The 25,421-nt window shown below is 48.8% G+C and overlaps 1 protein-coding gene across 2 annotated transcripts in view; it reads left to right on the top strand.

Annotated features, from left to right (window-relative positions):
* Positions 1 to 24,188, top strand: part of erbin (erbb2 interacting protein) — a 100,388-nt gene extending 76,200 nt beyond the window's left edge. Inside the window, exons 12-27 of one of the 2 annotated variants that reach the window (XM_036528835.1) lie at positions 985 to 1,114; positions 1,766 to 1,881; positions 4,575 to 4,644; positions 6,453 to 6,552; positions 8,058 to 8,179; positions 9,279 to 9,440; positions 9,803 to 9,988; positions 11,020 to 11,140; positions 11,343 to 11,526; positions 12,094 to 13,561; positions 14,859 to 15,002; positions 17,015 to 17,071; positions 21,444 to 21,617; positions 23,374 to 23,466; positions 23,723 to 23,797; positions 23,953 to 24,188. In XM_036528835.1, coding sequence (XP_036384728.1) covers positions 985 to 1,114; positions 1,766 to 1,881; positions 4,575 to 4,644; positions 6,453 to 6,552; positions 8,058 to 8,179; positions 9,279 to 9,440; positions 9,803 to 9,988; positions 11,020 to 11,140; positions 11,343 to 11,526; positions 12,094 to 13,561; positions 14,859 to 15,002; positions 17,015 to 17,071; positions 21,444 to 21,617; positions 23,374 to 23,466; positions 23,723 to 23,797; positions 23,953 to 24,060 — 3,310 coding nt within the window. In that variant the 3' untranslated portion in view covers positions 24,061 to 24,188. The remainder of the gene's footprint in view (positions 1 to 984; positions 1,115 to 1,765; positions 1,882 to 4,574; positions 4,645 to 6,452; positions 6,553 to 8,057; positions 8,180 to 9,278; positions 9,441 to 9,802; positions 9,989 to 11,019; positions 11,141 to 11,342; positions 11,527 to 12,093; positions 13,562 to 14,858; positions 15,003 to 17,014; positions 17,072 to 21,443; positions 21,618 to 23,373; positions 23,467 to 23,722; positions 23,798 to 23,952) is intronic. The other variant, XM_036528834.1, reaches the window with a different exon arrangement.
* Positions 24,189 to 25,421: the final 1,233 nt, after the last annotated feature.

Raw genomic sequence — 25,421 nt, 5'->3', positions numbered from 1 at the left:
CTTCTGTTCATTAGCTTGCGTTCATCTGAGATGTTTGCTTGCTCGTTTTTAGTGAAGTGCCTAAACTTCGCAAACTTAGTGAACTCGCCTCACAGAATATGAAAAGGAGCTTGCTTGTTTTGTTCAGGCTGATAGACGCTGTCCTCTCGTTTCTCAGAGTCTCACAGGAGGGTATGTGAGGGCACCATTTTCGGGTCTGTTTGTATGCTTACTGCTCATTGTTGAACTTAAGAAAAATGCTGTCTGCTTGCCAGATTCACTGGCTCAGTTTCAAATCTCAGGAATTTATGTGCTATATTTCTTGAATGTATTTTTGAAGCGTATTCTTGGCCATATACAGCATACACTAGCTCTTGTGATTTCAAAAGAGAAACTTTTTCATTTAACGTAGTTGAGAGGAACATTCTGGCTAATCAATATGCACATGGGGGTCCCAGTGTGCCATTGAGGACAAAACGGCTCAATAATGGTCCATTTCCCTTCGAATAACAAATGAGGTGCATACAACTCAGGACATTAATTATTATTAATATTTGAGCAGCACAGTCCAATATCAACAAGTGCAATGTTGGCTCATTAACAGGGCAGGTCTGAGTTTGTTTCTGTGATGGAACAAGATGAGCCAGCCCATGAACACACAAGCTGAAAATGTGTGAGTTTGGCATAGTTTCAACACCGCTTTCTGTAGAAGACCTGGCACTAATAAGCAGCCTTCTTACCGGTGCCTCTTTTAAACACAGCAGTGAAATACTGTCTTTGTAGTTCCCGTCATTGAAATCAATCTCCGAATCAAAGCTGTAATGATAGTTTTCACCCTTTGCCCACAGGCTCAAGGGCCTCGCTGTTTAATAATGCATTGCTACAGTGGTGGGTGCTTAGCTGGGAGCTGCCTGCAGTTGCGAGGCAGACAGCGGCGAGTGGATACACCTACGCAGGGCAAAGCTGAAGTCGAAGAGTTCTCACCCCCCCTCTCTCCGCCCGCAGGCTCACGGCGTTGGACGAGCTGGACTGCAGCTTCAACGAGGTCGAGGCCCTGCCCTCGTCCATCGGCCAGTGCGTCAACCTGCGCACCTTCGCCGCCGACCACAACTTCCTCACCCAGCTGCCCCCAGAGGTGAGAGGAAGGAGCCGGCCTCTTATGAACCCTCCACCTCTCCCTCTCCCTCTCCCTCTCCCTCTCCCTCTCCCTCTCCCTCTCTCTCTCTCTCTCTCTCTCTCTCTCTCTGTGGTGTTATAATCGTGAACTGAAGGGAGTTCAATATTTCGCTCACTGTCTTCCACCGTCCAGATTCTGTTCTGTAACAGTTCTGTAAGAGTTTCAGTGCACTCAAATGCAGTTGAACATTTTGATCTGATACTTTTGATTCGTGACACAAATGCAGTTTTACAGCAAGGAGCGTTCAATACTTACACTGTAAGCCCATCAGAGAGGGACCCAGATTGGTTGCTCCCTGAGTTACTGTTTTGTAAATAGCTGGGCCTGGTGATGAGCTCGGGTGTTTGTACAGCCCTGCTGTTTGGCATGTTTGACTGCCCTCTCCTCTCCTGTCCTCTCTTCTTCTCTCCTCTCTTCTCCTCTCCTCTCTTCTCCTTCCCTCTCCTCTCCTCTCCTCTCCTTCCCTACCCTCTCCTCTCCTCTCTCCTCTCTTCTCCTCTCCTCTCTTCTTCTCTCCTCTCCTCTCCTCCCCTACTCTCTCCTCCTCTCTCCTCTCTCCTCCTGCTTCCCTTTCATCCTCTCCCCTCTCCTCCTCTCTCCCGCCTGCAGATGGGCAGCTGGAGGAACGCGACCGTGCTGTTCCTGCACTCCAACAAGCTGGAGTCGCTGCCAGAGGAGATGGGGGACATGAGCAAGCTCAAGGTCATAAATCTCAGCGACAACAAGTGAGTCTCCTGCTGCCGTCTGTACCCCCCCTCGCTGCCTGCTAATTGGGTTGTGGGGGGCTGGCGGGGAGTTGCGCACGCCCCGGGCGACGCTCGTGACCCGCGGGGAGCGTCGGAGTGGTGCTATAGCTTTGCCACGTGAGGCCATGCAGGGTGCGATCTCGCCCATCTTAAAGTGTGGGGACAGGGTGTGTTGAGGCTGAGCGACTCTTCTTGAAGAAGCAGGCCCTTCAGACCGGGGGAGGGGACTGCATGCTGGGTAATTGTAGAGAGAGCGTGGGGGGGGTAGGCGAGTATCAGCGCTGGGTGAGCGCTTCAAACTCTGAAGCACCGAGCACTCACGACTGCCCAATCAAGCAAGACAAACTTTTGAATTGAACTTGTGCATAATTGTAATGATAAATGTCTTTTGTCTGATCACTTCCTGTGATACAGACAAGACACAGATGCTATTATTAGCTGTTATTCAGAGCTGTGTAGAAGTAGTGAACTCTACAATTCAATATGACAGCAGGTGTCAGTGTATATGAAACTGAGCTTAATGTGTTCAAAGGCCAAAGGACTCAAGTTTATAGTTGAGCGCAGTCTCTTTCACTTTCACCTTGTTCCAGTATTTGCTTGTATTTTGCTGACCAGACAAAAACCCTTTTGAATGAAAAGTTCAACTGAAGCACTGAAACAGTCATTTTACTGTTGTTAAAGCCAGGTGGAGCAGTGTTATGAGGACTAGGTGTGTGTTATTAGAACCGTCTTATTAGAAGTGTTATGTTCATTTTTATCATTGATGTGCTCTAGTCACTGTTGGTTATTGAGGTCATTTAAATGGCAGGTAATCTCTGACTAGGAGGTAAAAGTGAAGCTCTTCTCATGGATTTTTAAGTACGCTTTTTATTTACATGTGTATATACATTATATGTATGTGTTATGTATCTGTGTGTCACTGGAAGGGTTAAGGGATGTCACCGGGCAGATAGAATCTTTGTGGCACGTTACTTTCATAACGCTCCTGGCAGGTACCTGGATTGCCCCATTAGCAAACTCCAAATCCCAAACAAAGGTCTGCTCCCTTCTGCCGAGCGCACGGCAGCCGAATGGGTAAGCGGATAAAGCGGTGCGGTAATGGGCTGCCCGGTCTGCGTGTTTGCTTAGTTTACTCCACTGCACGGTAATTTGGTTTATATAAAGCGGCCTCCATTGAATGCTAAATGGGTTTCTAAACAAAGAGAGGCCGGCGCTTCCAGTGCAAACAGGACCTGTGGGGGCGCCGGGCCGCGCTGCGAGCCTCTGAAAGGCCGTGAACGAGCCCGGGGCATCGAGAGACGCGGGAGGGCCTGGGAGTACAGCGGTAGCGCAGGCGAGCTTTAGAACTGGTTTAGATTACACTTCCCCTGTGTAGAATAACACCGATGACTCACTGGCTGACCTGAGGACCTCAGCGGTTGAGTAGGAAAAGGAGATGAGGGACGGATTAAACAAGCAGGGAATCGGCGCTGTGCTCGTTTCAGAAGCGCACTTTGAATGGGAAGAGCAAGCAGAGATGTTTGAACAGGTACCTACCTTCGCTTTGTCAAAGAGCGTGTTTGAAGACGCACGCAGGGTGCTCAACGCAAATTCGGTTGCCCTGTGGCTAAATGGCTCGCGCCGTTAGCACGTCATGCGTTGGGAGTCTGATCCATGCGGTTCACCGAAACCCACACACAGCCCAGTTCCTCCCAAGAGGCGGATCAGTGGAAAAGCAAAAAAAGGCTTATCAGGGGTGTCTCCCACCCTCTGTCAGTTTGAACAGATAACTGTGTTTGCCATGTCTTTAAGCCAAGCGTATGAAGAAACGTGCCGTGTTCCTGCTTTTAGAGGCGTTTGCGTGGAGCAGCACAGTTAGAATTTGGACTGTGACTATAAGACATGTGAGTGGTTGGTCTGAGGGGGGGGGGGGTTGTCTCTAGGGCTTACTTACAGGTCTCATTCATGTCTGCAGTAACACATTTCTGCCAGTGGCTTAAAATGAACTAAACCTCTCATGGTTGAACAGGCAAACTCATTCAGATCTGAGCCCAGATTCCCACTGAATACAACAGGGAAAAAAAAAGTTTTTCTTGTTCTCACGGCTTAACAGAGACCTCTGGTTAAAGTCTATGATTTGTTATGATTTGCCTTATATATGGATTCGTAAAGTCATGCCCTGCAAGCTGGAAAAAGCTGCAGCTCAAGCTCCAGCTCATAGCTCTGATGATGTCACTAGATTATTGCACACTGCTCAAAGTCATTCACTTGTTTTTTTTTTTTTTTTTTTTTTGGCCCTGAATGCAAAAGGTGGATGATATGATCGATCGCTATTGCAGTGAATGTGATTTTTTTTTTTTTTTTTTTCACCCCCGTCTGATCTGGCAAAGGTTACATGACACCAACACACAAATATCTGACCTCCTGCTTGTTGGGGCTTGGCATTTTCTCTGTTTCCTTCATAACTGCCCTGGAATCTTTGATCAAAGAGCTCAACCTCAGTTGTTTCAGTGAAAATTCAGCCATCAAAACAAGGTCTTTTATGCAAGTGTAAATGTCAGCACATTACTTGACAAGGGCCTCTTCTGTGCAGATGGGTAATGTGTTGAATAATTATGCTCTCTGTGTGCTCACTGATGTAGGTGCTTTCTCTGCTGTGACTGGGTCTCATTTCCTTCCTTCCCTTTCCACAGGCTAAAGAACCTGCCCTTCAGCTTCACCAAGTTGAACCAGCTGACGGCCATGTGGCTATCCGAAAACCAGGTGGGGACTTTTGTGTTTGTACCGTTCAAATTCCCATTGCCCCTGCTGTTCCAGTTGTCCCAGCTGTTCGTTTCTGTTGCTTAGCAGTTGGGACAAAAAAAACAAAAAACTTTGACACAAACAAATTGAAAACAGGTATTGCTGCTTGTAGGGGCGGCAGTGCAGTATAGTCGTAAGGAGAAGTATTCATAACCGAAAGGTTGCTAGTTCAATTCCATTAGGGGGCACTGATGTTGTAACCTTAGGCGAGGTACTTAACCCACAATTGCCTTAGTTGATATCAAGCTGTATAAATGGGTAACATGCAAAAAACTGTATACTACGTAAGTCGCTCTAGATAAGAGTGACTGCTAAATGCCGATAATGTAATGTAATGTATACATATAGACAAGCATTTACAGCTGATTGCTGGTCCTGAGATGGCCCCTGTATCAGAGTGCTGTGGGAGGGTTCCTTGAGCGGACAGTGGGGGTGTTGCTCCACAGAACACTCGGAGACAGAGCAAATATCGAGAGGTCCTCTTTCAGTTATCCCAGCCCTCCCGCCAGTGTGTAATGAAGTCTGCGAAACGTTTCATATTTATGACCTGGAAAACCCTGCTGCTTTTGCGCTGTTCCGAGGTGAATGTGTAATTAGCGATGCCGCGCGGAGAAAGGAATTGGCTCGCAGCTGTTTTCCATGCCTTTGCGCACGGGAGGGGGGGAGAGTCTGCGATCGAGGAGTCAGAAGCGCTCTTCCTAAAGTTGCAGGAAGACTCGCCCCGACAGCTGAGAATCGAATTATCCCGTTAAAGCGCAGCGAGACGGGGGGACGCGGCCTCGGAGTAATAAAACGCTTCCGCTGCGTCTAATCTGAGCCCGCCATATGGCGAAAGGGCCGAGCTCCAAGGCCCGCCGCCGCAGAAGGGGCTTAGAGGTTCACCAATGAAAAAGCCCTCCAGAGGAAGTGAAAGCATTTCATCCCTTGAACACTGGGAGTGTTGATGGGTTTTGAGAAGAGAAAGAGGGAGCTTTTTTCCCCCCCTCAAAGCGGTACATGTTATACTGCGAACGCATGTGAACCTTTAACGGTTTCTCTCGCCGTCAGCAGTTTTCAGTGACGGAGACCTGTGGCCGTGTATGGCTAAGTGAAAATGACCTCTAGCCAGCTGGGCTTTGTATTGATTCCTATCTGGAGCCGCTGAAAGCTCTCGGTGTTTAATGAGCAGCTTGGACATCTGAGGTTTTATTGTCGGGACACTTTTAATGAAAGCATTCATCAATTGGCCTTAAGAGATTTCCTGCCCAGTTCCTCTCTTTCATGAGCACACGATCAACAAACAGCAGCCACCTAGCTTTCGTGTCATACCGGACTGAGTGAGAGACCACAGTGAGTCACATCAAGATATGTATGAAAATAATGAGGTGTATGTTTCCTGTAATTTACTAAGCTCTAGTTTCTATGTTTATTACAGTAAAGTCTGAAGATAGGAATTTAAAAAGCACTGATACATGACTAAGGAAATGTTCTTGTTTTAATAATGAAGTTCCAAATGTGTTTCACTGTTGGTTCCAGGTTTTTGCATTATTACTAAGCAAGCATGCAAACAGACTGGTACATATGCTGTAGTGTGATGGGGTAGTTTTAGTCAAATCAAGGTAAACAGGGCACCTTGTGGGGGTGGGGGGGGGGGGGGGGGGTGTAATATTGGAAGGCCTTGGATTGGCCTTAGATTGATAGTGTAGTTACTGGTTAGTTATACAGAATGCCTGGATGTGATGTCACAGTTGTAAAAAATTGGTCTGACGACATCACTTTCTGTCCTACAGTCGAAGGCGCTCATCCCCCTACAAAAAGAAGAGGACCAGGAGACTCACAAGACTGTGCTCACAAACTACATGTTCCCTCAGCAACCCAGGACCGAGGAATGTGAGTACCCTGCCTAAACCGAGAAAGAGGGTCCATGACAGCCGCTTACACACAGCCTGTCCAAACCTACGTGAAATAACAGGACTGAAATGAGAGGAAGAGCACTCACAACCAAAAACTTCCGAGCCTGTGCAACACAGTGTCACATAGGCTAGGTCCAAAGGGAAAGTTAGTGGTGATCACCAACACACCTGCCTAGTGATTTCATGCCTCAGTAAAGTAACCACAGATGTTGTGTGAAGCTTTTCTTAACTCTCCTGACAAACCATGTACTACCCTTGGACATGTGTCCCTGAATTGCCGTGTCTTTCATAATCCCAAATTCAGGGAGTACCCTACTGTACAGCCTACACAGCAGCAGAACAGTGGTTCTCATAGCAGTACTTCATCCAAAGCACGGCTCTATTTTTGCCAGTAATTGGATTATGAAGCTGCTGTTGATTTGAGGAACATGGGGACGGCGCTCGTGGAGGCAGCACTTGTTCTGCCAGAAGTGGCTGTCAGCATGGAAACGGTCTGCCCGCCGTCACCGTCACGAACGGATGGCCCGTCCCCCATGGGGTCTCCTGCTTAATGGCTTCATCTCCGCCGCTGCGGTCTGCGCGGAGATCATACGCGGTGACGGGAAGCAGCTGACGCAGAAGCGACGTTCTCATTGGCCGTGTCCGTGAGATGCACAAACAGAATGTACCGAAGCGAATTAAAGGCTAATTGTTTAGACAGGCAGGTAGACCGATGTTTGCGTAAAATGAATTGAAAAGCACATCTTTTGCCGATCAGAGCGTGACTGACGGGCCGCCTGTTAGCCGGGGGGTCAGGATCAACACGGGCCGGTTTTACCTTTTTTTTTTTTAATCGAGATTGGCTCGATTGGGTCGGAACGGAACGCGTCTGTGCGGAGCGTGTAATTGAAAAACAGGCCCTCCTCGCTGTGGGGAGAGCCGGCGTATCTCGAATTGGAAAGCAAACAGATTCCAGGGGGGAAAGGGGGGATTAAAAAGTCTTAACCTGTTTCCTAGCAACCCGACTTCAAACTCCTCCACGAAGAAAGGCAACTTCTTGGCGGTAAACCCGCCCTCCGCAGTTCAGGGAAAAACACCATGTCCTGAGCGCGACGGGGGTTCTAAAAACATGTTTACTGTACCCGTCCCCAGCACCCACTGTGCCAGCACATGCTTCCGTAAGGAGGCAGGATCAATGCTCCTAATACCTCAGCATAGCATGCAAACAGGTATTGCTCTCGTTTGGAGGTAAAAGAGTTGCTTTTAGACAACTGCAGGACCATTGCAGATGGTTCATTTTCTCATGTGTGGAGGTTCAGGTGGTGTGCAGATGAGCCTACATTAGCAACCAGTGTATGAGTGAGTAGGTCATGACGGGATTATGGCTGGGTAGAACCCAGCAACGACTTTTTTTTTCTATCCTTGAGAGTGTGTATAAGAGTGCGAGTGAGTGTATGCGTGTGTGTGCGCGTCTACCCCCTGACGTGTCCCTCTCTCCCCCAGACATCCCGAACTCGGACAGCGAGAGCTTCAACCCCTCCCTGTGGGAGGAGCAGCGGAAGCAGAGGGCGCAAGTGGCCTTCGAGTGCGACGAGGACAAGGACGAGAGGGAGACGCCCCCGCGGGTCAGCACCGGGCCGCCGCTTCGCCCGCCCACGCGGCTCTCGCACCGCTCGAGCGGCGCGCTTCTCCAGGGAGACGCAGGCTGTGGAAAACGGCCAGCCCACGCAGTGTCAGATGCCCTATCTCGCGTTTCTTTCTCAAACTTGCCTCAGTCTCGAGGGTCTGGGTAAAATACGAGAGCGCGGCCCCTAGGATTCCTGTCAGCCGGGGCACGTTCGGTCAGCCTCTCTAATCGAAATCGCCCCCCCGTGGTTAATGTCAATATTCTGCGTGGTGTTTTAACACACAGACACCAAATCAGCAGGTAGTCTTTACAGTATCAGAGTCAGGGTGAGTTCAGGATGATCACGAGGATCAGGGAAAGTGCAGTGTGATAAGTGTGCTTTCATTCCTGTATGAGTGCACTTGTGCAGCAAATGATGACCCTGCTTAAATGACCGACAATGTACAGTTCAGAGCAAGCTGAAAGAGAGGCGAGACTTCCATTAGTGGCTGATGTGCTCTGCTCAGGCAGTGTTTGAGTATAAACAGATTGCTTTCACCTTAAAGACAGTCCCAAGGAAAGGTCCTGTAAGCTGTGCCCCTGTTTGACACAGAGAGAATGCGCTCTCCAGACTCACATTGATCTGTGTTCTGCTGTTTGGGCCATTGACATGCAGTCATCATATATTGAATTTTCCTTCAGCCTCTTTACCTGGCTCTCTTCACTTTAATGAAGTATTGTTGGTTTGTCATTACCTGCACCCTGATCTTAATGCAATCCTTATCAAAGACGCCTGATGTGAATTTGAGTCGAAACTCCTCATTTCATTTGAGCTTGCAGACACTGATTGCGGCAGACTGTTTAAATTCAAAGCGACTTTCACTAAGTAACTGGGCCATGCGTAGAAAAATGAGTTTAGTCTCCGGGCTGCCAATATCTGATGGCCTAAAATCACCTGAAACTGACTGATACGGGTTGCAGAGTACATGGGTATAGGCACAGACTATCAAGTAACACACAGCATCCATCCAAAAAGCAAGGTGCACGATACAGCCAGCCAGATGCGAACGCATGCGCGGAGCTTAGCGAATGATTGTCGTGTTGCTTCACTGTCCCAGGAGGGCAACCTGAAGCGCTACCCAACCCCCTACCCCGACGAGCTGAAGAACATGGTGAAGACGGCCCAGTCCGTCGCCCACCGGCTGAAGGACGACGAGTCGAGCGACGAGTCGGGCAAAGAGTCCAAGCCTCTCCTGGCAGTGCGAGACGTCGGGGTCAAGGTCTGTGCTGCAGTGCCTGTCATTACACCACTCTACTTACTGTAATAACCAGATTTTCAGTGCTGAGTTTCTGCCTCAGCTATAGGATGCTGGGCCACAGAACAGACTGAACTGGGAATTGCTTTTCTCAGCTGTAGCGGTGCTGTATATGTGTGTGTGAAATTAAGGGTGGATTGTAAAATGGGGTTGAGGGAATGTTACCAAAGGTGGGGTTATTTTAGAATATTGACAGTTTGCAAGATGGGCACAAGGGGCCCCATCTGATCATCGTTTGAAAAATAGGTAGATTCCACTGTCCTGTTCCTCTCTTGCCGGTTAGACACGATGTGTGATGCCGCCCGTGTCTCGGTCTCGTTGGTCAGGTAATTGAGAACGCCTGTAGCAACGGGACGCCGGTCGAGATGGAGCAGAAAGCCACCATGAACAGCATCCAGAACCCCAGCACACCTGAGCCAAGGGACCTGGCCGAGACCCAGAACACGCAGAGGATCCTGCTGAAGACCTCCGACAACCCGAGAGCCATGGTCAACCACGAGGACACGCTGGAGGTGCCCAGCATATATTATGACATTATTAGCATTTACCAGGTGCTCCTATCCAGAGCAACATACATAGGTCACAACTCTCACGTGTTATCCATTTATACAGCTGGGTATTTACAGAGGCAGTTCTGGGTTAAGTACCTTTCCCAAGGGCAGAGCAGCAGTACCCCCAGGGGGAGTCAAACCAACTTTTTGGTTACCCTGCTTTTGGTTACCCTGCTTGCCCTGCTCTTTACAACTAAGCTACACTGCCACCCAGCATAGAAACAAGTCTCTTATCTGTCCTTTTACAGATTACGGCAATACGTACTGCTGGGAGAAGCCTGTATCTCTTACTGTTTTTTTTTTTCCCTCACACTTGTTATCGCACCATTTTGATATACATCATGCTGAGCAATTGCAGCAAGCAACACTTAAAGAGCACAGAGGATCATTAAATGACCATGTTGGTGTCAATGCTAATGCCTGCTCTGTCAACAGTGAAAGAAATGTATGCAATATAGCTCATGTCCTGTATTTCTCAGTTAGACTGCAGCCTATCAGAAAAATGCATGCAATTCCAAAATGCCAATTCGGCTGTCTGTTGTGAAGGAGTTTACCTCCTCCACACATTGCTTCTGCTCAGGTCCTTCTCTGCAGGTCTATAGTCAGTAGTATAATTAGCAGCATTAGCAATAATAATATAGATCATTTCCTGTACAGTCTGTATTCTCTGTGGTTAGTGGTTCATTTCTAATAGTCATGTATAACCATATATTCCTTCTCGTGTGGAAGAACTTTCCTGCACAGAGGAATGAGGATTATTTCAATAATTTGGCATGTATATTAAGCATCATGTCAGTTATTTACTTGCGTGATCATTCGCGTGGCTTATTGTATGTCGTAGCCCTCTTCCGTGCCATGTCGAAAGCCCATGGCAGGTCATGTTGAACTTATCCAGAAGAGGTGTAGTTTCAGTTTTAATGAATGCTAGAAAGACCCAGTACAGCTGCTTAACGTGGCTGTCTGCCTGCTTTCTCTGCCGTCCCCACCCCCAGGACTCTGAGGAGCTGTCCTTTGAGGAAGAGGAGGAGATGAAGATTGCCGAGATGCGGCCGCCGCTGATTGAGATCTCCATCAACCAGCCTAAGGTGGTGGCGCTCACCAAGGACAAGAAAGGTGACCGGGCCTCGCGTGCGCTGTGCACTTCAAATGCACACCAGTGTTCTGTCCTTTATCCAGCCGTGACGTCACTGGGGTGCATCGTTTTGTTATATTGTGCTGTTGGAAGGTTGTCCATCTTACAGATATCGGCCAATCGTGCGTCGATGATGAAGACGAAATGACGGAATGTTTCATTCTTCATTCTTCGTTCTGGCAGACGACAGCAAGGACGCAGACTCCCTGCTGGACGAGACGGTGGCCAACAGCAACCAGAACAACAGCAACTGCTCGTCCCCGTCGCGCATGTCCGACTCGGTGTCCCTGACCACCGACAGCAGCCAGGACACCTCCCTCTGTACACCCGAGAGGGAGGCCAAAATGCCCCTGGAACCTGCCACCAGGTGATGTCGTCTCAGACTAATGAGCATGTCACAGGTGTCTCTCTTAATATTGCTTCCTTTCAGTCTGAAAAGGAAGATAAATTGCTCTCTGCAATAAGGTCATTTGAATTTCTTGCCATGCTTTTTCTCGAAAAACTGAGGGTGTAACTAGTGTGTCATCGTGTCTAGTAGCTTTCAGTGCCTTTTACATGTAAATGGACCTTTATGTTTACTCTGACACATGCCTAAGCATTAAAATTTGTCTAGCTTAAAGCAGAATAGATGTTGACTCTACTTTGTTTTGAATATTAATTGTAGTATCTTCAAGTCAACAATGGTGTCATCTTCAAAACAGCCTCTCTTCGGTATAACAATCAAAATTTTCTTTTCAAAATAACATTCAATATGATCAGCTTCATAGTCTGCTGGCTAAAGAACAGAGATTGTTCCCGTATGTGAGAAAGTGACACTCTCAGCATATCATTTAATAGGAGATGCTGTGAAGATAGGGTGCTGTGACTAATCGACCGAGATGCCCGTTTCGTGATAAGTGAATTAATGCAGTGCCTCTCATGTTTTCGATACCAGGCAGGAGGATGAGAACCTGAACCAGCTGAAGGAAACGGCCCCCCTCCTGCAGAATGGCAACGGGTCTGACACATCTCTGCAGGCCTTGCTGAAGAGCCAGCAGGAGTACGAGTCGAGGCCAGAGAAGACGAGCGACTTCGACCTTTCCGTGGAGGAGAGGCTGGCGCTCATCGAGAAGGGCATGGACCTGAGCGACAGCGTGGGGGACCCCTACAGCAAGCTGGACCAGATCAACATGAACGTGTCCAAGCCGGCGCCGGACAATGCGGGGCTGCTGGAGAGCCTGGAGCAGGCCAGGAACGCGCCGTCCCAGGAGGACCTCAGCAACAGCTCCGCGCTCAACAACAACAATGCCAAACCCGCCGCTGGGCACCTGGAGAACGGGAACCAGCGGCACGCCCCGGCCGACTGCTTCAACGGCCGCGCTGAGGAGCCCAAGGGGTCGCCGGCGAAGTTGGAGGCGGACAGAGCGGCCGCCATGATGGGCGTGGCGGCCAGCAGCGACATGTCCCTCTCCCGGAGCACCGAAGAGCTCTCCCCCCAGAAGAGGAGCGCCCCGCCCCCTGTGGTGAAGTCGCAGAGCATCACCAACATGGACGCGGGCGGGATGAGGCTCTACAACATGGACGCCGACAACGGGCTGTGCGAGGCTGGGGGTCCGGGCAGGGGCCCCGGGGCGGCCCCCCAGGGCCAGAGCATCGTGCGCAGCAAGTCCGCCTCCCTCCTGAGCGACCAGCCCCTGCAGGTGTACCCGGGCTCCTCGGCGTCCTCCTCCGACCTGCTGTCCGCGTCCAAGCCCATGGCCAAGTACGAGCCCCGGGTCCCGGTCCCGCCCCAGTACAACGTCCAGTACACCAGCGCCGCCGTGCCCAAAGACAACCTGTGGACCCAACGGACGCCCGTCCCGCCCGACCAAGCGTACCTCCCCCCCCAGCACTCGCTGGCCAACACCAACTACTCCAACCGCAACAACGCCCCGCCGTACCCCTTGGCGGCGCAGCAGCGCGCCCCGCCCTACCCCGGCGACATGTGGGGCAAGGACAGGCTCCTCCCGCCGCGGGGTGCCCTCCAGAGGCAGGGCAGCGGCTCGTCCTCCACGGGCCTGGCGGACCCCCGGCGGATGCACCCGCCCGAGGGCGAGTACGTGACCTACCGGGACATCCACGCGCTGGGCCGCGGGCCCCTGCAGATGAGCCAGGCCTCCCAGCGGCCCCTGTCGGCCCGCACCTACAGCGTGGACGGGCCCGCCGGGCCCCGCCCGCAGAGCGCCCGGCCCCCCGTGCACGAGCTGCCCGAGAGGACCATGTCGGTCAGCGACTTCAACTACCAGCACGGCAGCCCCAGCAAGCGGCCCAACGCCCGGGTGAAGTCGGAGCACTCCCTGCTGGACGCGCCCGCCACGGGGAGGGTGCCCGCCGACTGGAGGGACCAGGTGATGCGGCACATCGAGGCCAAGAAGATGGAGAAGGTACGCGCCCCGCTCCGGCAGTCCCGGTCACCCACGCGCCATCCTGAAATGCAGGGATGTTTCACAAGTCCGATTCCTAGCAGTCTCAGGCAGAAGGGGCTTGGCTGTCCTTCTGTTAAAGAGCCCTGAGATCTGGTGTCAGCGTGGCTCACCGAAAGCACAACCTTTGTTTCCAAGTCCTGCTGTATGTAAGCAGATTACAATGGTAACGAGCAAAGCATGTGGTGACACATTAGACAGGCTCACAGCTGTGGTGCGATACGGCCCGCTGTCACTGCAGCAAGTGTCTCAGCACACTGAGTTCAGCTCAGTTCGATTTTTCGTTTGAAGGTATTTATGGAGGGCTTTGCATTCAGACTGTGCTCCCTCGAGAGTGGCGGAGGTGTGGCTTTCCCCTCTAGCTGAGGTGGCTCCTCTGGGGCTGTGAGGCTGTGGCCTTGGCGCTCTGGGCTAAACCTGTGTGGGAGCAGAGTGTAACGCGCTCTATGACCTGACACACCTGAGGGTCCTCCACCACAGCTTCAGAAGGTGTGAGGGAGGGGTTGTCAGGCCTCATGCTCCGCACCTCCCTGGGGTAGCAGCAGCCTCTTTACTCTGCAGGCACAAGGAATTATGGGTAGTAGAAAGAGCTTGTGCAAATTCTGTGGTTTTCCTCAGAATGCCACAATATCATAGTGGTTTTTAAGAGAGGGGCCTAAGATTATGTGTTTAGAATACTTCCGTATTTAAAAATAACATGCTCAGATGAAGTTCAGAGCTGCAAATTTGGAACCATTGTGTGCACCACCATTGATACACCCATTTCAGGTGATTTTGTCACATTTATCATCCATATAGTCTGTGACATGATAATCCTTTCAGATTAACCTATCAAACAGGAATTTAAACATGTTGAAATTTAAAATCCCGTAATGTGATTGATTGTTGTTTGTGCTGTAACTTCTTGTACAACGGCAGAAGATAGATCACCTAGACTTCAGTTGAACGTTAAATCCTTGATTCCTAAAGTCTTAAAGATGCAGGTGTCTTCAAAAAATAACATTGCGTATGTGTGTGGGTCTGATGTCTTTTGGCAGTGTGGCTTTTGCCAGTGAACAATCCTATCTGAGCACTAACACATTGTTGCCATCACTTCTGTTCTGAGGCGTGAGAATTTCAATGCATGCTGACGGAATGCACGAATGGAATGTGTTTACGTGTGTGTGTGTGCGCGTATGTGTGGGTTTTTTTAACACATCCTGGTGTAATGCATGCCTACTAAAGTGTCCATGTTGAATCTGTGTCCCTCTCTGCTCAGAGCATGCTGTCTCGGTCCTTTAATTCCAATTACGCTGCGGTGAGCAGCTCTCACTATGGCAGCTCTAGGGACGTGCATGCCAGCCAAGGCTTTGTGGCCTTTAGTGTTGGAGACGGAAGGCCCTATGGAGCCCATGGCCTCTGTGTGAGTACAGCTCCTCCCACTAGGCTAGCTGCAAGCCCCTCCCACTGCCTGACCAAACACCTGCCCGATAACCTGTTTAAAGGAGGCATTCTCTGTCCTGGGTGTGCACTTTGAAATCCAGCCCCAGGAAGCACCATGCTCTCTGAGGCATTGCCATGAATTTTGCATAAATCCACTCAAACATACTAACTTTGTAGAAAATTTGATTGTGTATTCAGCTTTTTTTCTTTATAAACCTATTACAAGACAGGCACTTCAGGTCACTGTATTTCACTAAGGGGAAACAAGGACAACCTTTGCCTGAGGCTTTTTGACAGGAATCTGAATGCATTTTCCAAATTCACCTGGACAGGACATAGCCACTGTTAGTGGACAGTCCTAGTAATGCTAATTTGTGCTGAGACCATACGTGGGTATCTAAGACACCCAGAGGTGTCAAAGCGATAATCATTTTACATAAGAAATGTTAATTCCATTTAGTGTCAATCATTGGTTATGCAGTATTTTGTTAGAAATTTAAAATATGCTTATTTGGCAAATAGCATGGTGCGCTAATACTCTAAAATTCAGAAGAAAGCCGCTTATTTAAATTGGCTCAGCACAGTCAACTGAGCTGCGACACGCTTGAGTTTCCTCCAAGCAGCAAGGATGTCACTGGCCTGGCAAATTTTGCCAGAGTGGTTAGGAATAGTGGGAAATGCCCTTTAAACATGCTATCCATCCTTTGACCCCAATGTACCTCCGCTTTCTCCTCCTTGTACTCATCCAAATCCACTTTGAATGCCTAGGTCACTGTAGTTCTGCTAGATGTAGCAAAATCATTTCCATACTAGCAGCATCTTATGTCACGCATGGGTCTTCCCCTAAGGCCTTCTCTCTTTTTTTTTTTTTTTTTTTAAACTTACAATCACACCCTAACGTTTCACTGAGCTTGTGGACACAAATCCCGCGCTTGTCAAAGGGTAAGTGCGAAATGTCTAATTTGTATAGCTGTGGAGATAGGCTTTTATCAGCGCGGAGAGCGGCGGTGAGGGTGGAACGAGACTGAGGCGCAGGTGAGATAAGCGGGGCGCAGAAACGGATAAACGCAGCTGGAAAATGCCGTTGTTTTCGGGGGCTTTTGTCTTTTGCGCGTGTGCCAGACAGAAGGCGCGGTATGAAAAGCAGCTACGGGAAAGGAGAACGGAGCACTCGGCGCGGCGGGGGCTGCCGGCGGTTTGTTACAGCGGTGCGAGCGCAGGATCACGCTGCAGAAGAACAGGACATTCTCAGTTCGGCCCGCCACACAGAACAAAAAGTAGAGCGAGAGACCCGGCGCGGGGCTGTGGAACTCTCTAGTTTTAATGCACCATCTTCCAGAAATGGCGTCCGTCGTCAGGACAGACTGTGAAGCGCCGCATTGGTGTGGAAGCGGGCTCTGTGGAGGAAGGCCGAAATTGGCCGCCGGGCATTTGCTGCTGTTCCTCAGCCTAGAGGCCAAATGCTGACAGCTAACTTTGAGGCAAACTCCTGTGCAGGCCTCTTGCCGTCTCCTCCTCATTCAGTGCATTCTCCGTAAACTCAGTAAATTGTACTAGAAGTGACTCTGGATGAGAGCGTCTGCTAAATGAATGTAATTTGAATGTAATTTAATTTAATGTAGCCAGCTGGGTAACCTTCAGCTCCGCTGTCCCTAATGGCATTTGTGTGCCCCTCAGTTGACCAAGGCAGAATTGTAAAAGTTAAGACCCCTCCGCTGTTGTTGAAATGACATCAGCGGAGGCACGGTGGTCCTGGTCGGGTTTAAAAAGCCGCGCGCGCCCCGGCTGAGCCGACGCCGCGGCGCGTGACTCTGCATGCCGTCGCCTCACGTCTTTCTCGAGCCGTCGTCCAAACCGCTTAAACGTCGCCACCGGATTTGGCCCGGCGGCTTACGCGGTCATCAAAGACAGCCCTGCATTTGGCGAACACCCGAGATTAGCCTCGGGCTTACACCTGTCGTACTAATGACTGTCTCTCCCTTCCCCCGACAGGAAGACGTCTTCGGGCCTCCAGGACCACAGGGCTACCCCATGGATTCCCTGAGAAAAGTAAGCTTTGTACAATGGTGCCATTTGAGGCTGGAAAGCATGGGTTGGACCTACTGAATGGAATGGTCTCAGTGTACAGTACCAGTCAAAAGCTTGGGCAGATGTACTTATAGAAGGGTTTTTCTTTATTTTTACTATTTTCCACATGTTATAATAATAGTAAAAGTATAAAAAAAATATATATAAAAATAGCAGAACTATTAAATAACACAAATGGAATTATACACCAAAAAAGTGTCAAATCTAAATTTATTTTAAATTTTAGATTCTTCAAAGGAGCCAAAAAATTTAAAAAAAAATTTTTGGAAAGAAATTCATACACACAGGCAACAGCTTCACTATTTTTTTAAGAATCAAAATTTCAAGCAAAATGTCTTTGAATACATGTTTCCCAGCATCTTAATCAGGTGTGTCCAAACTATTGGCAGGTACTGTATGTAAAATACGTCTATAATGAGAGGGGTGATGTAACACTACTGTGATTTATTGGGATGGGGTTGGGCGTGGGGCGGGGGATGGGGGTGGAGGACTACAAAATACTCCACGCACTGTGCGCCGTATCCATGTTACTGAATTGATTTTTGGTCCCCTTGGATGGGGGTCGTGGTGGAGTATAACAGTGCCTGCGCTTGCTGATTAGGTGTGTTATTTGCAATGATGCACATTAGCATGGAGGAGTGAAGTAGCTGTCTCCTAGCCTGGGAGCAGAGCAGTGTGGCCTTGTGTGGCACCTCGGGTCCGGCGGTAATTAATTAGCTCTGTTAATGAGCGCTGCTCTCTCTCTCTCTCTCTCTCTCTCTCGGGGGCCCACGCTGTGCGCCTCCATGCTTTTGAAGGTCAGCCGCGGTTCCTGATATAAATAGCTTGCGTTTTCCTGGAGTCGGTCGAATGCTGTGCTAGCTTAAAGCCACATCGCTGACGTGTTAATTATGCATGGTTATTACTCCATGCAGGAGGGTTGAAATGGAAACAACAGTCACCCCAACATCTCAGCAGTATGGATTAGATATTAGATATTAATCTCATCATCTGATACTGCACGCAGCTGCTGGAGTTGTGATTGTGTTATTAGATTATTAATATATGTTATTAGATTTAGATAATAGTGTTCGTTATATTTTTCTTCAGTTAAATCTTTAATAGTAGAAACATTAACTGCCCGAATGGAGAAAAAACTAGGTGTTTAGATCTTATAACGGATCAATACAAAATCAGAATAGAACACAGGTGATGAACACCGCATGCTCGAAAGCGTCATTGCTCGCATGTAAAATGGAATGAATCACCCAGGAGCATTGCAGCAGCGTGCCGGTACTTTTCTCTGAATTTTCCCCTCATTCTGTTTTAGCCTAGCACCTGCTTAGCGTAAGCTAATGGATGTGCGTATGCCTCTGTGGAGCCGCTCGGAGCAGAACACAGATCGCATTGTTCGCGGCGCGGCGCGTTCCTGTTCAGAGGTCGCTTAAGAATGCGGCGCTGAAACGCGGGGGGGGGATGCGAATGCCCAATGCCGTGGCAGCGAGGTCCGCTCTGACGCAGCGGCCAGAGCGCGAGGCATCGTGGGTTTTCCAGGCTCTCGCCCCCCGCCTCGGCGGCGGACTCGCCGAGAGTCGCGCCGAGAGGCCGGGCGGTTGAATGACCCTGGTTTGCCTCGGTGATGGATGCGCGCTCAAAGACTCACAGAGCGGTTGCGTCACTGATTTACTCCGTGTTTGAGAGAGACCGGCACTTTTGGATGGGTCCCGTTGGCTTTTCCTCCCAGAGAAACTCCCTTTTTTAAGGGGAGGATAAGCTCTCCCATTTGCTTAGTCCTTACTTGGCCCTGTCATTCTCTGTACTCTCCTCTGTACCCCTGGCTCACTCTCTCTCGCTCTCCCTCTCTCCCTTTCTCTGTCTCCCTCTTTCTCTGCCACACACACACACACACACACACACACACACACATACACACATCTGTGCTGGGCTACAGCTGCCGCTGCGTTTGGGAGGTTTTTTCTGGCTGGCCGACAACTCAATTTATCGGAAGTGGGCCATAAAGCGGACGCACCGCTCGTCATGAATAGTCATGCGGAGGGGGGCAGAGAGGGACGAGCACGGAGGCAGGAGGCGTACAGTGCACTGATGAATACCACACGAATGCTGATGAAGGACAGGGGAAGGAGGCGTTTCCATGGAGACGCGCACCCCCTCCCCCTAAACCCCTCTCCCGCGGCCTGGCTTTAGGTATCCCCAGTCTGGATTAGGTCTGAAGCATCATCCGGTTCATTTCCCTCAGCTGCTTCCCTGGAAATGACCTGGCCCATATGCTGACTGGGGCTGTATGTGTTTCACTTCCATTTTATACTCAAAGTAGTGCTGTAGCACTTTCCTAATCTGTCAAAAGTAAAGGTTATATATTCGTGATTGATAAATCTGGATCACTGACCAGTTTGTCAATAAAAATCTATTCTAGTGTTGTGACCCCTTACCCAAGCTGTTAAGAAACAAATAAAAACATAATAGCGATTCATCGTGAGGCTGATACATTATAGGACTTTTTTAATCATTTTTATTGCAGTGCATATTTTAATTTCCCGCTTGTGGGGGAAAAGTGTCTTCATAATTACATTTCAAATCTTGCTTATTTGAGATGTATCTGATTTGGCAGAGAGGAAGTATTTTGACAGGGAGTATACCTGCCCCCTGGTGTCAGCAGAATGTAACAGCAATAGGTGACTCAGACTGTCTGGTTGCGTTATGGGATAGCTGTATCATTAACTCTGGTGAACCTTTGCAGAGGCCATGAGGATTAAAATGTAAGGTAAGGAACCAAATATGAATATCAGGAGCCGCTGGCTAGCATTTCATGTCTGAAATCCCAGAAAGGGCCTTGCCTCTCCTGGGATATTTGTCAAATACTCTGGACAGAGGTGACCATCATTAGTCACTGTATAGTTAAGATATAGTTTGGATGATCTGTGAAAGCCTGGCTGCAGAGTTATTGGTTTACCAAGCACATACTCTTGCTCCTGACTCTGGTGGTATGTTGCTTGTGTGTGTGTGGAGCCAATTGTTTCCCTGGAGCAACGGCTGTGCGTCGGCTCCCGAGCAGACGCCACCCCGTGCTGTCTGTAATGAACACCGGGCCGGCGCGAGCCTGTGAGCTCTCACGCGTACAACAGTGCATATATACACTTACACACGCAAATACTCACTTACACACGCAAATACTCATTCTCACAGGCACACATTTTCATGCAGACAAACATGCAACAAAGCTTTGCACGCAGAAGCTGAGGCCAGGCAACTCCCACCCCGACTGGAGTGAGAGAACCTAATTTCAATCAGCCGTCAGCGTCTCAGAGGCTGCGTGCGTTGGGCGGTCAGTCTCCCCTGAAGACAGAAGCCATTTTGTCTGCATTTTCAAGCCACATAAATGAGCACATTCACTTTCTGCATGGACAAACACGACTCAGCTAATGGCAGTTTTGATGAATGGCAAGCACAGCGTTAACTTCCCCTGTCATGTGTGGAGGCTACCGCGCTTACCAGAAAAAAAGCCTCAGCCGTGCAGCAGATGAAACCACACCCCGCCGGCGTTGTCCTCTAATTAAGCAGAGCTGCCAAAAACCTCACAATCTAATAGAAGCAATGCGATTACCCGCTAACTTCATCTTCCGCGCTCAGGGTAGCACCGTTTTCATGAGTCTGCGTCTTTGGACAGTGAGTCAGACTTTTCAGAACGCTGCAGATGATACTGCCTCTATTAGAGACCGTTCCAGCGCCTATAAATCTGGACTCTGTGCTGAAAGCAGAAGATTTAATTTCCTCAGTTGTTTGCTAGGGCTGCAGTTGCATTTGGCCAAGTGCGATTGCCAGAGTTGTATTTCTTGTCTTTTTTTTTTTTTTTTTTTTTTTACCATTGTGGCTGGGCTTCTTCCCTGTAATCGCGGAGAAGTTGTAGATCCCAGTCTTTGTAATGTAGCCAAGGTTTTGAATGACTTCAATTTGTGTGAGTTGCCTCCTCAGCAAAACGGGGGTAATGTAGTTCTGGTACTGAGAGAGATTTGCTCACACATAATCGCTGTTGTTTTATATTTCATCTGTCAGACTTCTCCTTGTCTAATATTTTACTACCAATATAGATAAAACCAGTGCATGTGCGTGGAGCTGGAAATTTTATTCACAGACTTGTTTGGTTTCCTTCATTTCTGATTCAGATGGGGTTCTATCCAGTGTGCTTTCCCTCAGGGCACTGTGTACAGTAACCTGGCCCCCTCCCCATTCCTGAGGTCATTTGTCAGTGGTCACTTAGTCATGAAAGTCCTTCAAAAAATTATCAGGCAGGTACAGGGACACAGCTGACCACGGCGTGCATCTCTGTGTTCCTCAGGTGCCTTTGACAAACGGGCAGATGTGTCCCCCCGGCCGTCCCCCGATAACCTGCGGCCAGACACCCATGGCCCGCCATCCGTCCAGAGAGCAGCTTATAGACTACCTGATGCTGAAGGTTTCCCAGCAGCCCCAGGGGCCGCCCCGCGCCCCCCACGAGGTCCTGCAGCAGGAGGTAAATGGAGCGTCATTGTGCTTGTCTCTTTCCCAGTCCATAGGAAAAGCCTGCACTGTTTTATACCAGTCCATACTGGTACAAAACAGCCCATGAATGCTTTGCTGCCTATTAAATGTGACCTTTTTTAAGGTAGCTAGACAACTTGTGAACAGGTAAGTAAGGGTGTGTAGTGGGTCTAAAATTGTATGGCACGGAATTTAGAAATCGTTGTTTTGGACTCCCAATTGGCTCAGCCAGTTAAGGTGCTTTTTCCGAGCACAGGCTGGTGATGACTGGGAGTCTGCGGCTGCAGACCGCAGTTGGCTTTTTTCCACCAAGGGTTTTGCCAGAGACCCCTCAACCTGCTGCTTTAGCAGCTTTACCCCCTAGCAGGTCATGAGAACCAGCAAGTCATATACATGAGGTCAGCAGAGATGCACCTGTTGTCCAATCAATGTTTGCTGTGCTGTGGTGCACTGTGGGACTTGTAGTGTTTAAGACACAGCAGTTGACAGTTGCAAATGTATTTATTTAGTGCTCCTGCTTCTCATTATTGTTCAGAGTTTTGAATTAGTGTCACGTTGCGTATTAATATTTACAAATCAGTACAATTTACTCACGTAAAAACTTGCAGAGAGAGAAATTGGTTATAGAAACTATTGTGTGCTTACTATGTGTTCGTTTGCTGACTTACAGTAAATTTAATTTAATGAATTTATGCTTAAGTTGTGACATCTGTATCAAATATTTTCTAACAAAACAAAAAGGCCCTTCAAGAAAAGTGTCTCCTGTTTCTGGTCACAGAGAATTTCTCTCATACTGAACATGTCACTCCAGCGTAGAGCCATCTAACAATGGCTGGGTGACACGAGCTGGCTCCAGGGCTGGAATTCAATCAGAATGTGCACCCACACACTAATAAAACATGACTCAAGAAGTGTTCACTTGTCAGAAGGCAGCTGGTGTGATAGCCGAAACCGCTAACTGTTTTCGTAAGCGTAGAATATCAAGTAGACTAGCGTTAATCAGACCGCAGGTGCCACTGACGTGATGCCCCGCTTCTCTGTAGCGATTCGGCGAAAAACGGACAGAAGCGGCAAAGGCGTTTGTTCGTTTTCATGTAATTCGGACACGTCTGAGCATCTGAAAAGCATAGCCACGCTCTACCTCACAGCGAGAGAATTAGGTAGCATCGCCAGCTCCTGGCTGTCTCGGTTGGCTGTTCAGAGTTTACATTATATTACTTTGCATGCATTTAGTAGGCACTTATCCTGGAGTGACTTCGGGCACAACAGAACATAAGAGTATCCAATCAAGCTGAATGAGCAACAGTGGCAGACCAGGCTAACACTCCCAGATCAGTGAGTGTGAGCACAGCATTATTCAAGCCCTACTCTGAGTTCACTTCACCTGACTGGACAAGGGAAGCCAAGTATACTACCATTAGTCACTAGATCACAGAATCCAAAACACGTCACAATACTACACATAAAATTAAAGGCAGACGGCATTAAGGTGGAATCGAGTGCAGTCTGAAGAGGTGGGTCTTCGGTCTGTGTCGGAAGATGGCCAGTTATTCTGCTGTCCTGACCACCTTGGGGAGTTCATTCCACCGCTGGGGGACCAGTACAGAGAGGGATTGTTTGAGAGAAATGACTCTGTCGGGATGAGACGGTCAGTTGCCCCTGTTGATCATCGGCACATGTAGCATCTTGCAGGTGATGATCTGAGTTATTCCTCTCGTTAATGACCGGCATGGCCCACTCTGTTGCAGGTCCGTGTGAAGATCGAGAAGAACCCCGAGCTGGGTTTCAGTATATCCGGAGGAGTGGGCGGAAGAGGGAATCCATTTCGCCCGGATGATAACGTACGCATTTATTTTTAATCCTTGTTTCTCCCTGCCTAGTGTGAGTAATGCAGACTCTGCGTGTAGATGGAGAAATACCACGTTATTCATTCATGTTTTTATTTTTTTAATTCATTCAGTGCTTGAGACATGGCAGTTCGCTTCGATTTTGAGAAGTAAAATGCGTTTGCCTGCACTTGGGTTGTTGTATTCTGATGCGAATACCATTGTGAAATACTGACTCATCAATACAAATTTGATCCTGGTGTTCCCGCAGGGCATATTTGTGACAAGAGTCCAGCCAGAAGGACCCGCATCCAAGCTTCTTCAGCCAGGGGATAAGATTGTCCAGGTAAAGGGTGGATGTTTTAGTAAGCATAGCCACCACCTGACGCTGATTACTTTATCACCGTTTTGCTTTAATGTCTGGTGGCTAAAGTAGTCATGTATCTGAATGATGAAGCTGAACTCCAGTTTTTAATTGCAACCAACGTCCTCTCCTTGCAGGCAAATGGATACAACTTTGTCAATATCGATCACGGACACGCGGTATCCCTTCTAAAGACGTTTCCCAGCACGGTGGACCTGATCATCGTCAGAGAGATGTCTGCGTAGGAGCAGGAGGAAGAGGCGGCGGCCACAGAATATGAAGAGACATGAAACTGAATGTTTGCGTCATTATTTTTCTACACAGAGGAGCCAGTTCTATTATTAGATGTTTGAACTGCATAGGTGAAGGACTTCAGAGCTTTGGTAAATGGGGGGGCGGGGGGGGGGGGGGACCACTGCAGTAAGTGGAGTGGGGGGTGGGGAGGGGAGGTGTGGTGGCGGAAAAAGGCACCTGAAACGGTCTTCACTGTGGAATCTCCGGGTATTTATTAATATTATTTTTTACTCGGAATGGAGCAAAGATGGTGTGTTCGTACAAAAAAAACCTGTGTGCTTTCTGTACAGACTTGTAGGGTTTTTTTTTTTTATAGTTCGTACGCATTACTGTTTAACAGACTTCTGGTAGTTAAGCATCAATTGTAGCCGGCCAGTAGGGGGCAGGGCTCCCTGTTTGCCTCAGTCCATATGCCTTTATTTTTAATCATGTTTTTTTAAAACTTAAGAAGATGCTGAAACCACTTTTTAGATGTACAGGAGATGAGATCAGGAGGACAACGCTATGTGCATATTGTGAAGATGAATGTAGTGGTGAAGTGAGTTCACTGGACAGTTCAAATTTCCCTGTCTGCCTGCAAGGGTGTTTTAAAAATGCCTGTGTCTGCTTGGAAAGGCCATTTTCCATGACATCAGTAGGGGGCGCTCTTAAGTCGTTTGGACATGCTTGCCTTTTTTGCAGTGTGGCAAACCGAAAAGGGGACAAGGAGTTACAGTTTCATTGCCACCACAGAGCTAGATAATGAATACAGTAAATTCAGTTGCCATTTACTCTACACAACTTCCAAAGCACCTTTGCAAAAATCCTCCATGGGGCCTTTTGTTTGAAATTTCACACTGTCAAATGAGAAACCACTACCTGCGTTCTCGTGATCAGGCTCACTACCTAGAGTGTCTCTTAACAATGTTCCATCAAACCCTTACAACCAGAAACCTTACAGCTTCTGACTCCACTGATGAAACTGCCTCTGTTCATGTCCTGTAGAATGCAGTAAATGCTCTCTGTATGTGAAATATAAGGACTGGAACACAGAAAGGAAGATATTGGGGGGCTTATTGGAGAAAACTAGTAATTTGCTTGGCCTTAAGTAGCCTTGCCTGGAGCATGAGTATAGGAAGTGGTACATGCTAGGTAACCAAAGCAAGTGTCTAAAAACTGTGGCAAGGTGTTGGGGAACTGCTGAAGATATCGTGACTGTGTCAGGGTAGGCGGGGCCAGACTTCAGACCCCTCCCACTGGTGTTGAAGTGTTTATAAAGGGCTTCACCTAAAGGCAGCCATAGCCAATTAAAACACTCACAACGACAAGAGTT

Source organism: Megalops cyprinoides, chromosome 5, assembly GCF_013368585.1.
Source record: "Megalops cyprinoides isolate fMegCyp1 chromosome 5, fMegCyp1.pri, whole genome shotgun sequence".
Lineage (NCBI taxonomy): Eukaryota > Metazoa > Chordata > Actinopteri > Elopiformes > Megalopidae > Megalops > Megalops cyprinoides.
The sequence above is the reverse complement of the archived record's forward strand: the minus strand, read 5'-3'. Positions and strand labels throughout refer to the sequence as shown.